We start from the raw sequence: 15,850 nt of genomic DNA on the forward strand, positions 1-15,850 counted from the left end.
CAAAAAACTGCATCACACAAGAACATACGTTTACAAAAATAATTCTGACTGCTTCAGCTACACAGTTAGTTCACAGAGAAGGACAGAGAAACCGGAAAAATCTAAACAGCTAAAAGCAAAAAAGTTTCTAATTAGTTGATCTCTTTATTAAACTAATACATTAATCCACTGAAGGTGACTAAATATTTCTATTCCTTCTTTTTCTATAATTGTCTTATCGTGTAGACGGCACAATACAGAAGTCAAATGAAACTTACCGCTGTTGTATAGACAAACTTGCTAGAACTATTTAAAAAGCAAAAAATGAAAGATCTGACACTCACCTATCCTCTGTTTTCGGAAAAAATTAAAGAAAGAACGAAAGGAAGGCAGAAAGAAACACTCAAGTGAGGAAAAAGAAGTGAAAGAAATAAAGCCAAAGATCTCCTAGAAAATCTTATATCAAAAGCCAACTTCCTTGTTGCCAGCTAGAAATCATACTCGGGGACCAGTCAGGGTCAGGCCACACCACCAGGCCAGACAGCTTTTTTTCTAAGATTTTTTTGTTGTATCCTTTAATCTCCAGTATAAAAAATTCCACTGGTACAAAATGCATAAGTACAATCAGTTGTAGAAATAGGAAAGCCTGCATTTTTTGTACTTTTTAAATCCCATCCAGTGACAGATTTCGAAGTGTTGTCAAACAAACATACATCACGCTTACAGGATCCACTGAAATGCATTGACTTTGGCTTCTCTCAAGACAATAACTCTGAAACTACTGAAAACCTCTTTGAGAATTAAAAGAAAACAAAAGAACAACAACAAAATTAAAAAATAAATTTGGATAATTTCTACAGACAACAAGCTTCTTTTTTTTTACGGCACGGAAAGAGAGAACACACAAAACATTTTTCCTCAAAAAACTTGACATAAGCCATAATGCAAAGAAACGACAAGTTCAATTTTTTTTTTCCTTTCAGATTTCATTGTTTGATAAATAGCACTTAAGATAATTAAGAAAGAAGGAGAACAGAGAAGTGAACAGTGACGAGATAGAAAGATTACAACGAGCATCGGCGATGACAGCCCCTGAGGTGAGCCGCTCAACAGGTACTCTGCCCCTACGACCCTCTTGTGCTTCGACATTGAAACAGAGACAAGATGCTTCACGCTGGACCGTGCGACGTCAGGCTGTGTGCAACTCGGTGAGATTTGGCAACATAGTTTTTGGGACACACACACACAGCCGTGTAAAGTAGTGGGCCGTGACTCGACTAGAACAGCACAGATTATGTAGCCTCCACACTTAACGAAGAAAAAGTTACGCGAATTGTGCGAGAGTGAGGTGACAATGTGAAATGTGCAATTCTCGGATACAAAGGTTTTGCAGCGGTTGCGACGTGAAACCTGCACACGTGCTGGTCAGAAAAGTGGTCCGTTAACACTGATTGGACTGGGACCTCCTGCCCAGCTTTCATACAGGTAGTTATGGCTGTTTGTGCAACCCAATCGCCAGAATCAATGTTGGCTTTGTACGTTTTTTTTTGCAAACCATGGATATGTTACATTTGTACATATTTATGTAGCAGATACTTTTAAACTTTACGTGTCTTTACATTCCAGTAACGCTGTGGTTAACGTGGTTGGATTTAGGCGCAAAAACCACTTGGTTATGTTTCCGAAAAGATCAGGTTTTGGCTTAAAATCCACACCTTGCTGGAAATGCAGCCATGTCTTCGGAAAAAACACCTGCTTTTCATTACACTATCTTTGCTGGAAACTTGGCAATTTCTTGATGTAAAACAACCACTTTTCGTCGCACTAACCCAGCTGGAAATGCAGCCATGTCTTGTTAAAAAACAACCGTTTTTCATCGTAATATAGCGGCTGGCAACACAGTGACGTCTTGATTAAATATAACCACTTTTCCTTGCACTAGCCTGGCTGGAAACGCAGCTATCTCTTGATTAACAACAATCACTTTTCATCGCACTTGTCTGACTGAAAATGCAGCAATGTCTCGATAACAGCTAACCACTTTTTTTTGCACTATCCAGCCTGCAAATGCAGTGATTTCTAAACAAAAACAAAAACTGCTAAACGTTGTACTATCCTGGCTGGAAACGCACTGACATCTCAATAAAAAAACAACTGCTTGTTGTTTAAAGGCAGCTATGTCTTTTTAAAAAACAACCGCTTTTCGTTGCACTATCCTCACCTGAAAGGCAGTGACATCCTGATTAAAAACAATCTTCGTCGCACTAGCCTGGCTGGAAATGCAGTGATGTCTCAGTTAAAAAAACACAACCAACCAATTGTTGTCACACTGTCCCAGCTGGAAACACAGTGATGTCTTGATTAAAACCAAACACTTTTCGTTGCACTTTCCGGGCTGGAAATGCAGTGATGTCTCCATAAAAAACAACCATTTGTTTTCACACTATTCCAGCTGGAAGCTCAGCTATGTCTTGTTAAAAAACAACTGCTTTTTGTTGCAATACCTGCACTGGAAATGCAGTGAAGTCTCAATCAAAAACAACTGCTTAACATTGCACAATCCCAACTGGAAAGGCAGTGATGTCTCAGTGAAAACAACTGCTTGTTGTCGCACTATTCCAGCTGGAAACGCAGCTGTGTCTTGTTAAAACCCAACCGCTTTTCGGTGGCTTATCCCTGCTGGAAATGCAGTGATGTCTTGACAAAAACAACAGCTTTTTCTTGTACTTCCCAGGCTGAAAACATAACCATGTCTCATTAAAAACCATCCACTCTTCATGGCACTAACCCCGGGGGAAACACAGCGACTGGTCACTGAACAGCACCCACATCTGAAAATGCAGCAATGACTCACTCATTGGTCTCTAACAGTGGTCTGCAGCTGTGCAGGTGTCTTGCCTGGGTGTCACACCATGCACCATCCCCTCCAAGTCATGATCACAACGTCAACTCATACATTACTTCACTTTAACAACGCCAACTAAGCAAATGTAACACATCCATGGTTCTCAGAGATGTACAACTCCAACATGTTCTTGTGGCGACTGGGCTGGTTTGTGGCACTGCTCATGTGTGTACTGCATTTAGGAAATAAAGTCTGCTCGCCTCCCTCCATGAGATCACATAAAGTTTGGTATTGGGTTTGGTCTTTGAGAGGATAATGAAAGCTGTATTGCCTTCATCTTGGCTGTGGCTGTTGTTCTGCCTGTGTGGACCTGCGGACGTGACCCTTTCCTCTCCAACCAACAAGCGCTTTATTTCCCCTGTCGCTATTCCAATAAGACGTCTCTGCACACAGCCCTGTTTCTAATAACCCCAGTTAGCCTGGGAGACAACAACCAGACGGAGAGCGGCATCCTTCAAACAGGCGCCTCGTTTCCTCTCCTCCTCCACCGCTGCGAGGACAAACGGCCATTTCAGCCTCTCTGCTCCGTCCGACCGGACGAAATGGCGGAAGAGCAAAACCCAGACTCTGACAAGTGGGAGGTTAACTGTACACAAAAGTGAACCTGGACTTGGCACACATCACTGACTGACTGACTGACTGACTGACAACATCTTCTACTCTTATAATACTGGTACGACGCTCCCTGGTTAAGGCGACTGGTGAGCTTCTGTAGAAAATAATGCTGCCTTTTTTTTTTGCAGACCGTAAACTAGGCTTTCAGGGAGGGGGTGTCGGGGGCAGTTGAAGAGACTGACAACACTGTGCCATGTAAACGGCTCGACTATGAGAATGTCAGTAACACACTTTGGCATCTAAACATGATTTTGGCCCATTACACCACAAGACTCACATATGGAGAAGTCTTACAAAAGAGACGTCAAAGGATAAGTCGAGAAATCAAACGAGTAAAAAAACTTGCTCCGGACCGTCCCGCCTCTCTCCTTTGACTATCTGACGGCGGCGTGTGCTTTTTTTTTTTCCCTCAAGAGATCGAGGCTCGTTTGTGAGTGAGCGAGTCTTGCCCTGTGCTTACATCATGAAAGCGAGCGTCTGAGGTGATACACAAAAGTAATGATCCCCGCCGTCTGAGACAAACGGCGCCCAGCTACAACTCAGAGATGTTTTTGAACAAAAGGGATAAGAGGATTTTGGAGAAATAAGGCTTCGCGTATGACTATCACCTCAATTTTTTTCCTCGGCTGAGGAGCGGGACAGCGTGCGAGGGAGACAATCAAAACAATACATGCCGAAGCCTGATGTCTGTGCGCGCCAGATACTAATAGAGAGAACAGGAGTGCAAAGATTTGTGGTAAGGCTTTGATGAATAAAAACGGCTGTACAATGGCTAAAAATATCAGTGCGTGATTCTGGTGTGTGTGTGTTTTTTTAAAGTGTGTGTGTGCACGCTGGCGGGCGGTAGCGGTTGCTGTAGAGGCTTTCACACTCAGGGGCTCTCACGCACAACAAGAAAGTAAACTGTGAGGTCTGCACGAGTATGTGTGTGTGCGTGTGTGAGTGTGTGCGTGTCCGTGTGTGCGTGTATATAGATATATATATATGACACATGGGCACTTTTTTTTTTGTTTGTTTGTTTTGTTTTTTTACATCTTTACAAAGAAAAAAAGCAAACATGACATTTTCAGGCAACAAGACCACAGAATAGCAAGTTAACAAACTCTTTTTTAAATCTATATTTTAAATATGAGGGATCCATACAAAACACTTATAATAAAATACCCATGTTATCAAATAATTTCACAAGAAATACACTGACGCGCTAGGCAGGAAGTACCTTCAGAATTTGGCACTAAACTCCACTGATCTTGTCTTTTTTTCTTTATAAGACATTTTGCTGAACAACAAAACACATCTAAATATTGTTTCCCACGAGAGAAATAAAATAATAATGACATTGATGCTTCACAAGCTGACATTATATATATATATAGATATATTTATATTTATATATATTTTTAGGAATTTTATATAGCTAATTAACCAACAAGAAATTTAGCAAATAGGGACTCCTTAAAAATAAAAAAAGAGGAAATAAAAAGAAAAGAAACAACAAAGTAACTATTATAGTAATATGAAAGGCTTTGTCTATTGTTCAAGTAAACTGATTTTTTAGTCTTCTCTTGAAAAACATGAGACATTTAAGACCGTTAGACTTGTGATGAAACCACAACTAAACTCACGAGAAGCACCGACGTTAACGCAGGTTACAGGTATCTTAGTATTTTTTTTTCCTCTATACATTTAAACAGTAGAAAATATAGGTCATTTCATCATGTGCATTTAAACCACGGATTGTCTATCTGTGAGTCAGTTCAGCAAAAGGTGACACAAGTAGGTAGCATTTCTCCCACCCAAACAGGGCAAATGTCTTTTTTTATTTTTACCTTTAAACTACTCTAGAAAAAAGTGGTTCTATATATAGACTTTGAATGAGAAACAGAGCCACTTAAAATGGCCTTATCAAAAAACTTTACACTGCCTGAAAAATGTAAAAACCATTGGAGAGCTCTGAGAGAGTCTAATATTGATCAGACAGTTTTTATTCAAAACTGTTTGGAAGTAGTCTTATTTTTCAGAGAAACTGGCGCGGACTGCTTCTGGCCCGCGCTCTTGTGTGTGTGTGCATGTGTGTGTGCATGTGTGTGTGTGTGTGTGTGTGTGTGTGTGTGTGTATGTGTGGTTTTTTTTGTTTGCCGGCGCCAGAAGCAAGATGACGCGCCAATTCCTGTAGTGAACTTTCAAGTTTACTTTAAATGAAGAAGAAAAGAAAAAACATAAAGAAGAAAAAAGAAGAAGAAGGAAAAAAAATGCAGGAAAACATACTGAATGGAAATCACTTTGCCACAGGTTTGTCTGTTTTTTTTCTCCAAAAAAGAACATTTGTATTTCCATAAAAATCTCAGTCTCTTTTTTTGTGTTTGTTTTTCATATGAATGCAGCTTTTATATCTTTTTCACATTGATTTGAATTTTTCTCTACCCACCCCATCCTTTGTCGCCTCCCTCCCTCCCTGAAACCCTCCCGGAAAACAGATCCAAATGAGGTCACATGCAAAACAAAAAAACAAAAAAAGAATAAGAAAAAAAAAAACACAAAAAGAAAGAAAAATCATAAAAGTCCAAAAAAGCTAAAAGTTCAAAAGTTCAGTAGGCGGCGAAGGAGGAGGAAGAGGAGGAGGAAGAGGAGGAGAACCAGGTTATGATCAGGTGAGCTCGGAAAGACATCAGAAAAAACAATGACGGGGGAGGAGGAGGACGATGACACTTTTTTTTTTTTTTGGTGGGGATTTTTTTTTTTTGTTTTTGTTTATAAAGTTTTTTTTGTTTGTTTGGACGCCACGGAGACATGCTAGGCAAACGATGAGCTAACAGGCATGGAGATGGGTTGTTCTAAAAGGGGGAAAGAAAAAACAGGGGAGAGGAGAGAGTTACACACAGAGAGCCAGAGCACCACACCACTACAGCATTACTTGTTTTTTTGTTGTAAAAAATCAGGAGAAACAACAACAACAACAACAAACAACAAACAAACAACAACAATGCAAACCGGCAGAACAGCAACACCACTCACTGAAAAATTTTTAGCTTTTGATTTTTTTCTTTTTTTTTTTTTTTTGAAATGACATAATGTTATAGGTCTACACTAACAGGCAACGACACACACTCACTCGTTCATACACAAATAACACAGAGCACCCAAAAGCTTTATCCATCACGTCCCAGATGGATTTTGTCATTTGGGAGAAAAATAGTCATATTTTTTCGGGAGAAGGGAGGGGAGGCTTTTCATTTCTGTCTTTTTTAACTTTTTAAAATGTCAAAAATCTTTGGAAGGGTTGGGGGTGGGTGGGGGGAGGGGCTACGAACAAACAAAGAAAAAAAACGCAAACACTCAAACAAAAAATAAAATAAAATAAAAAAATAAATAAATAAAAAAACGCGAGGAAAAAAAGGTGAAGTGAAGAAGTAGTCCCACTGACGGATGGAGGGAGGGAGAGAGCGGTGAGGAGAAGAGAGAGAAGTGGATGGATGGACGGCAAACGGATGGACAGCACAGAGAAGTGTGTGGCGGAGTCAAAATGACACAGGGAGGGCGGAGAGGGGGGGTTGCGGTTTTCGAATGGCGGCGGAGTGTGCTGTGATTGTGGTTTTTCTGCACTGAAAAAACATGGAAAACACCGGAGAACCCAAAATTCCACGAGACTTCTCCACAAGGGTCTACTTTAATGATGCTGTATACTTTATAGGAGTCCAATAACTTAACGATAGGCAATAAATAAAATCCTTTTTTTTTCATCTGAGGCAGTAAAAATGTTGTATAAAAATAGAACTGCTTTTTTTACAAATAAAATTTACAGGCCTGTGGCTTTCTGTACTTTGAGTTATTTTTTTAAATCTTTCAACAAACATCAAGTATTCTCAGTTACCACCTTAAACCCATAAACTCTTTTATTATTAGAATTATCATTATAGCCTTCATCAAATTCTGGATGTTGTTTTGAAAATGTTCTACACGCTGTAATATCCCTTTCACAACAAAGACCAATGTGATCTGACCCAGAAAAGTAGTTACTAATTATTTTTTCTTTCATCTTCTGAGAAATAAAAAACTGTTTTTTATTTTCACATAAATAATAAGACGTAGCTGGAGTGTGTTGTTGTCTTTTTTTTTATCTTCTTGTGGTGGTGGAGTGTAACTGTGACTATAATGTAAAGAGGCCACTAACGTTTTGCAGCCTTTGCTCCCGGGTTGCCAGCAGGCATAGAGAGGGTTTCGGAGAAGCAGCGGCGGCCTGCAACCAACACCGCGGAGGTCAAAGGTCGAAATGTGCATATCGGCGTGCGCGTCAAAAAAACGTGAACCCTTCGCCAGGCCTTGGGTTCACGAGAGAGAGAGGAAAAAAAAATAAAAAAATCATCATGGCTCCGTCTTTGTCTGTACCTCGGTTCTGACTGTAACTAGTCCTCAAAAATGTATAAATAATCACTGAGAAATCAAAAATTTTTTTTAAACAAACGTTAAAAAAAAGCTACCCAAGATAGCTACTTCCTTCCATTGTAAAAAAAAAAAAGAAAAAAAAAAAAAGAAAAAAAAATTGCACAAAGTAATGGCGGTAATGGAAGCGTTCATGTGTGTCAAAAAAAAAAAAAATTGTAATAAATAATAATACTTGAAAGCTAACATAAAAATCTTCAAAAAAGCAAGAAAAACAAGAAAAAAATAACAAAAAAACAAGGCGTGTGTGTCTCCCTCAGGGTGGTTGTAGGTCGTCTCCCCCTCCCTCCCACATCCCTCCCTTCAACCCCCCACCCTCCCCCCCAGTCCCTGTGTAGAGAGGTCGTGGCTCGGTTTGCTGTTGTTTTTTTTTTTTTTTTTTTTTTTTTTCATTTTCACCTTTTTGTGGGGGGACTTACCCTAGCAGTGCTAACATGGGGAGCAGATAGACCCTAGTGCTAAGATCAGTACGGTTTGCTGTCGTTCTTGGAGCGCTTCAGCTGCACCTTCAGCCGCTTCATGCCGATCTGGAAGCCGTTCATGGCCTGGATGGCTGCCTGTGCCGACACTGGATTGTCGTAGCTGACGAAGCCTGCGGGGGCACCAGAGAAAAGTTAGTGGAGAAAAAAAGGGATGGAGAAGAAGCAAGAACATAGAAAACTGTTCCTTTCTTTAACTTGGCATAGAGCGCTCCAGGAACGACATTTTTCTGTAGGCCGATACGGAAGTAGCGTCGCTCTGGTTCCCTCGTCAAAAAGCCTGTGGGATTTTTCCATTGGATTATTGCAGAAAGTAAGCTCAGTGGCAAATAACTGTTTATGATACTTGCACGTTTTGTTAAGCAAGATAATCTTTCATGATTTTTGAAGCCTAAATAAAATCGCAAGAAATGAAAAGCTAATGTTAGGCAAACAAACTACACTAAAGTCACACTGTAAAGCCGTGTTTGGCGCAGCTTGGAGTGACGTCCTGTAGTCTTACTTAGCCACTTGTTAGCAACAGTCTTTTTTAAGGTACACAGAAGTTCATAAGTGGAGAATTTACTGACAAATTTTATGTTGTCGAACAAATCGTTAAAGTCTCCTAAGCTTGTGTTAACCACAGACCTTATTTCAAGCATCTAACCAAAAACCCATTAAAAAAACCATTGACTTTGAGTCGAGGGAACCATGAATGGTAAAATGCTATCCCATTTCCAGGTTATGGGACTCATTCATGGGGCACTCTATAAAAAACATTTTTCCAACTGGCAAAAAGTGCTTCAGGGATGACATTTTCTGCAGGCCAATGGAAGTTAGCGCCCCCCTGGCTCCCTCATCAAAAAGCCAATGGGATTTTTCCGTTGGATTTTGGATTATTGACGAAAATATGCTCTCTATCATAGAAAACAACGTAAAATTATCTTGAGCTTGTGTTACCCACAGACCTTATATCAGGCATCTAAGCAAAAACCCACTGACATCACAACGAGGGAGTCAGGAGCGCAAAAATGCTAACTCATTTCCGTGTTTTAGGATTAATTCCTTGGGCACTCTATCAAACTTGCAACAGGGAGCATTTTAAAACATTAAATTATTGTTGAACTAGTACAGATTCGATGGTATAATTTTAATTTAGAGTGTCTGCTATACCTACCTAATCACTAATGCTTGCAAGCTAGCTAGCTACATAGGGCTGTGTTCCCGCCATATTGGACAGACAATTATTACGCTAAGAGGCTTAACAGACCAAAAGATATACTTGGGTGGCTACATATGCTACAAAGCCATCATCTCCAGGAGTTACATCTTAATGAAATCCAAAATTAGCAATATTACAATGGATACAATGGGTTGACAAGGACTGTGAAAGCTGCTAACCTGTTAGCTAAAATAGCTAGCATGTAGGTTGCCCTCGCTAGCCTTTGAGGACAGCCTGCTTACTAACCTGTTGGCTAATATGGCTAGCAAGCAGCCTGTCCCCTGGCCATTAAGGAAAGCCTACTTGCTAACCTGTTGGTTAATATAACGAGCAAGCAATCTGCCCTTGCTAGCCGGTGATGACAGCCTGCTTGCTAACCTGTTGGCTAATACAGCTAGCAAAGCATGTAGAGACACAAGTGGGATAGTAAAAGCTGCTGACCTGTTAGCTAATATAGCTAGCAAGCAGACTGTACTTGCTAGCCTGTGACGACAGTTTGCTTGCTAACCTTTCAGCTAATATTGCCATCAAGCAGGCTGTCCTCTCTAGCCTCTAAGGAAAGCCTACTTGCTAACCTGTTGGCTAATGTGGCTAGCAAGCGGGCTGCTCTTGCTAACCTGTGGTTTAGACGACTGGTCGCCTCTATCTCACCAGTTGTAATTCTTATGTTAGCATCTCTCCTCACTGTTTCCTGTCTGACATTAAATATTCAGCTCTACAAGATGTTTTCATGCCTTTTCTCTTTGCTTTGTGCCATAAAGTTGAGCAGCATATCTCCCTCCACTCAATATAAAATACAGGTGGAACCGAAAAGCATCTGCACAATGTGTTTTTGTTTATTTACAGCAACTATACTCAATTCAAAATGAATGTGTAACAATAAGCCGAGTTAAAATACTATGAGAGGCTCCCTCACCATGTTTCTGTGTCTTGAGATCTGATTTATCTGGTTTACATCTACATTTAAACACACCCCTGGTATATGATAAGAAAAGATTAAAATTTAATGACTCCCGAAGGAGAGCTCTGTTGTTGCATCAAGGAAATAATGAAAGAATAAGGCTAAGTAAAATGGAGTATACATAAAGCAAACAGGGGGTGCAGTGACAATTGAACACTATGAAGTCTAAAAATAACTACAGCGTAAAAACAGTAAAACTACAAACGGCTCCAAAAATATTACACCAACACCAACATTTTGACCAGCAGCTTCACAAAGGCCACTGCTGGTCAAAATGTCAAAATAAAGGTTTTGGAGCCGACAGTGAAGCCATGTTGTGTTTTATTTTTTCGCTGTCTCTCACAAAGTCATCTTTGTGCACACTTCACTTCCTCTCGTAATATCCGCAACCTCTAAAACTGACAGTAAACTCCTCGTCTCGCTTGTCTCACATCCATCCTCACGATCCATTTTTTCTCTGACAAGTATCACTGCTGTCTGTTTGTGTGCTGTTCCTTCCCTGGATCCATGCTTGATTTATTTCTGTTTCCCTGAGTTGTTACATGAGGAGTGGAGATGCATTATATTTAGGTTTTGTTGTCAACACGGACAAATGCTAGGCAGCAGGCACATGAAAGTCTGCGGTGCATCTCACCCTGGATATGAAGCTTTGTTCACGTCGGTCGGGGACAAATTTTAATACCCGGTGGGAAGGGGTCACTTGTCTCCATTCATGGCCAACAAGGCCTGTACCATTTTAACAGCTTTTATAAATGTGGCTGAGACAAGGTTTGATATCTCAGCCAAAATTCTGCCTGAATTTGAAGGACACAAGTGGTGTGTCCTCTGCAGCCCTCAACATCTCACAACACATTTTGAATACATCATTTGTTCCCTGGGGAATTCAATTGATCACTGTCTATGTCTGGAAATATCACAGGGAGATGCATGAAAATGTTCACCAGGTATTGGTAGAGGTCAAGTACGGAAGCCAAGAACGGCCATGCTCGAAATGTCTTTTAAATGCAATTATCTCAAGATAACAGAGACACTGTTTCTCATGATAATAAGTTCATTGATGTTGTTTTTCCAGAAAACACAGGGCTGATATCCCAAGATGAGGTAATTTATTAGAAGAAAACAACTTTTCAATAACAGTAAAGTCTGATTTGTACTTCTGTGTCGAATCAACGCTGTGCCAACGTTGACGTATAGCCTACACAGTAGCCTGAAGTGCACGTCCCTAGAACTGTAACTATACGTCACAGTGACACAGACCTCCTGTCTGTTTCTGTAAGCTGAAACCATTTCCCTCAGTGGAAACAAAGCTTTTATTTACTTTAATTTCACAGATAAGAAACAATAAATTGTGAAGACAATAAAGCCTCCACAAAAATAGCATTTTAAGTCTCTCTGCTAGCCGCTAGGCTAATTTATACAATGTAAAATGCCATAGGCTTGTGCTAATAACGTTAGCATGTTGTATTTGTTTGGAAAACGTGTTTAGTATAAGACAGTTGTTTTGTCAGTGAACCTTGTGAGTTGTAATGGAGCTGAATTTTGTAACGTTACCTTTGTTAAATGTTGCTGTTGTCCCTGGCTTCATATGAGGAGAGGAAAAGTCTGCTAGCTGCTAGGCTAATTTATACAATGTAAAATGCCATAGGCTTGTGCTAATAACATTAGCATGTTGTATTTGTGGGGAAAATGTGTCCAGATAAAGACAAGTGTTTGTCTGTGAATGCTGCGAGTTATAGTGAAGCTGATTTGTGTACTTGTGTTTGACATTGTCTCTATTAAGCCATGTTTAATGTGTGTTTAATGTGTGTGTGTTTTTAACTTTACAGCACTTCACAGAAACCCCGCTGCCAACTAGTGTTTTGGAAGTGTAACTGCAGAGCAACACAGACACACTACCACAGAAGTATAACTGCTCACAGCAGCGTATACTCTGCATAGACACAAGTATAAATCTGCATAAGGGGGACAAATATCTGAGACAGTAATCTGAGTTGTGTTAGTTGTACTGAGTGTATGAGGAGGAGTTATTGATTACCAGAGGAATTTTCTAAAAATATATTAGTAGTGTTACTGAATTCTGCACCACAGAAAAATCCTGCAGAGGTTTCAGCCCCTGAACTGGGACCCAGCGAGTAAAGAAACAGATAACTGCAGGCATGTGTGTGTGTTCCTCTGATGCCTGCACTGCTGCCGTACCGAAGCACTTGCTAAGGTTTGTCTGTTTGTCGATGAAGACTTTGGCAGAGACCACGTTTCCAAAAGGCATGAACATCTGCAGTATGTCCTGGTCTCCAAACTCCTGGGGCAGGTGGTAGATGAACAGGTTGGCACCTTCGGGACCTGGCGGGACGAGATGCAGAGCGGGTGTGAGGTCACAGCGGATTTTCATTTGAGCAAAGAGGGAGCGCTCGCATTGTGGCAAGTGCTGTGCTGTCGTCATAGGAACGGAGCTGGAGCACACTGCTTAGCACAATATCTCATGACCTTGAGTTTGTTATTGCTTTTAAACAACATTCTCCAATTGTATTTAACATTAAACAAAGATGAGTGCTTTCGGTTTTCATTTAATAACAATATTTTCGCTGTCCATGAACAAAAGTACTTTTTCTGTTCTCTTGCTTTTGATTCATTCATTCTTTCAGCAGCATGCCGTCTCTCTTAAGAGGGGTCAGAGGTCACCCCCCGTCCTTCTATCGCACGTCCTAATCCTAATAGGTCACATCTCTCCGAATCATCAAATATGCTCTTGGCTGCTAAATGAAGCTGGGAGGGAGCCACATATCTGTCACATCTTTGTCTCCCTGGAGGGTTTTGAACTCCTGGATGGACTGTCAAAGAAAGAAAGCATCTTTACAAATGGATCTTTGTTAGTAGCAGAGATGAGAAGTGGACAAACAAACATGGCTGTATTTGTTTTACGAGACATTTCATCATCTGCTTTGTATTCAGCGGCCGTGTTGAAAGCTTTTGGGAACATTTTACTTCAGTCGCCAGGTTCTGTATGAAGGTAGCACTTTGCAACAGCACTGATGTGCAGTCTGATCAAATTTAGATTTATTTTTTCCACAATATAATAAAATTATCTATAAAAATCAGCAACAAAAATACTTAGAGGTGTTATTAAACACAACTGTATCAGAAGGACTCCTTTACTTATTCATACTTACTGTACATTTTACATTTTGTGCGACTAAAGTAACATCATGTGGATTCAAAATAAAACTGGAAGTAATTGTGAACCCTATTTTTTGGGGAAATGTTTGGTTGATTTTATGGCTGAAATACAGGCATAAAAATTGCTTTGATCCAGGTATATTTGCACAAATGTCTTCTGTAAAAGGGTATTAGAGCAGAGGTTATACTGCTTTGAATACATGTAAAAGCCCAACAAGGGACAAGAGTTGAAAATTAGAAATAACTATAAACTCTCTGTGCAACACATCAGTCCCATATGATGTCCCTGTCAGATAAAAACAAATAAAATAAAACAAATAAAATATATAAAATTCAGATATCTATACGGTATGTGTTTAAGATATGAGAGCACATTATTTTCAGGACTGAAAAAAAAAATCAGCAAATTTATGTGTTTAGTTTTTAAATGATTAAAAAAAAAAAGGTTAAAATTGGATAAACACACAAAGTCCCCAATTTCAGCAAAAGCCTTCCATAGATAAGTGTTTTTTCTACGTAATTATAAGCTCATTTGCGTTTTTTATCTTCTAATAATTTCCAATTACTACATACATTTTCTAAGTGGTTCTCGTCAAAACAAGTTAATTAGAAAATGTTCAATAAAATACGTCTTTTTGCAGCAGGAAACAACTTTAAATCCAGGTGATTTGGGGCCCTGAATCCATTTGAATTTAAAAAGTATTTGTTTATAGATGTATTGTACAAAAAAAACAATCACTCGTACACTGACTTTGACGGATTGTTTGGATCTTTTTAAGTGGGGTTATATGAGGTACTTATCCATAGTCAGTGTATTACCTGTAATGGTGGTCGGCATTCTCCCAGTTTGGAGAAGCAGACAGGAGTACCGTCACAGACATAGGTGTAGAGACATGTCCCCCCTCGTGAAATACTCTCAACATCGTGTACTTTTAAACTGTTATAGATTTAGATTTAGATAGAAAGTTTGTTTGCCCCCTAAGTGCGGACCGAGACCAGACTCGGAACGAACTCTGGTGCGGTTGGTTTGTGGTGAGAAACTGGGGGTGTGCTGACTGACATTTACTGTATATAATACACTCTCTGAATAAGCACCCATACAACCCCACTTCAAAAAAATTCAATCAATCTCTTTAAGGGGATCAGTTCATGGCATTTTACCAAGATAATTCACCACTACAGTTACTACTTTTAATAAGAAGATCACTCTAGATTTCAGCTGAGAGTTTAAACGTCTCATGCTGTCTCTTTGCTGCTCTACAGAGTAGATCTTTCTGCTCTGAAATCTAACTCCCACTGAGCCCGAGTGATGTGCAGACAGACAGCCGTAGGCTACTGACCCTCCTTCTGGCTGCCGGCGGCCCCTTGCTGCTGCAGCAGGGACTGGCTGTAGAGGGTGGGCAGCGCTGCGGCGGCGTACTGCTGGATCCCTGAGTAAGCCTGCGTCAGCGCGTCCATGGTGCCCGCCGTCCCGTTGGTAAGCCCTGCGCCGCCCAGGCCTCCGTTTAGAGCCGCCATACCTGAGAGCATTTGAGCAACTTTACATAAAACCCAACAATAAAGAAAGAAGAGTGCACTTACTCATTAGCGCTCCCATTGAAGGTTGTGTTTTTACCACACACACTAACACACACACACACACACACACACAAAAAACACACAACTGTTACTGAACATCACACATACACACACTGACGTCCACACACTGACGTTCACACACGTCACGTCACACAGAAAGACACATCGATACTGTGACGACACACGAAACACAACAGCTAACACAGGACACACACACACTATTAGTTTAATACAGTTAAGTACAGTATGGGCGTAGCTGATGACAGCCAGAGCTGCACACAGGTGTTCTCCAAATCAGAAGCACGCAGCGACGCATGCACGCACACAAAAACACACTAAGACATAGTAGTTAACACAAAACACCAAGACATGATGTAAAACACCAGAATGATGACATGAAAACACTTTGAAACCCACGAGCAGGGGCGTAGCTGGAACGCAGGGACACCTAAAGGGGCTCATTCCCCCTGTTGGCCCCCTTTTGATCCTTAAAGAGTCCTGTTGGAGCTTTTGTTTCC

The 15,850-nt window shown here is 40.4% G+C and overlaps 1 protein-coding gene across 37 annotated transcripts in view; it reads right to left on the reverse strand.

The window, feature by feature from the left end:
- Positions 1 to 6,133: 6,133 nt before the first annotated feature.
- Positions 6,134 to 15,850, reverse strand: part of celf2 (cugbp, Elav-like family member 2) — a 318,322-nt gene continuing 308,605 nt past the window's right edge. For 18 of the 37 annotated variants that reach the window (XM_078164975.1, XM_078164974.1, XM_033614399.2 and 15 more), the window contains 4 exons: positions 15,095 to 15,292; positions 12,777 to 12,920; positions 8,359 to 8,531; positions 6,134 to 6,333 (listed from right to left, as the gene is read on the reverse strand). In XM_078164975.1, the coding sequence (XP_078021101.1) occupies positions 8,404 to 8,531; positions 12,777 to 12,920; positions 15,095 to 15,292 (470 nt within the window). In that variant the 3' untranslated portion in view covers positions 6,134 to 6,333; positions 8,359 to 8,403. Of the gene's footprint in view, positions 6,334 to 7,034; positions 8,532 to 12,776; positions 12,921 to 15,094; positions 15,293 to 15,850 lie in introns of those variants that run through there. The other 19 variants (XM_078164979.1, XM_078164977.1, XM_033614418.2 and 16 more) reach the window with 2 other exon arrangements.

This window comes from Epinephelus lanceolatus, chromosome 23 (genome assembly GCF_041903045.1).
Source record: "Epinephelus lanceolatus isolate andai-2023 chromosome 23, ASM4190304v1, whole genome shotgun sequence".
Taxonomy (NCBI): Eukaryota; Metazoa; Chordata; class Actinopteri; order Perciformes; family Serranidae; genus Epinephelus; species Epinephelus lanceolatus.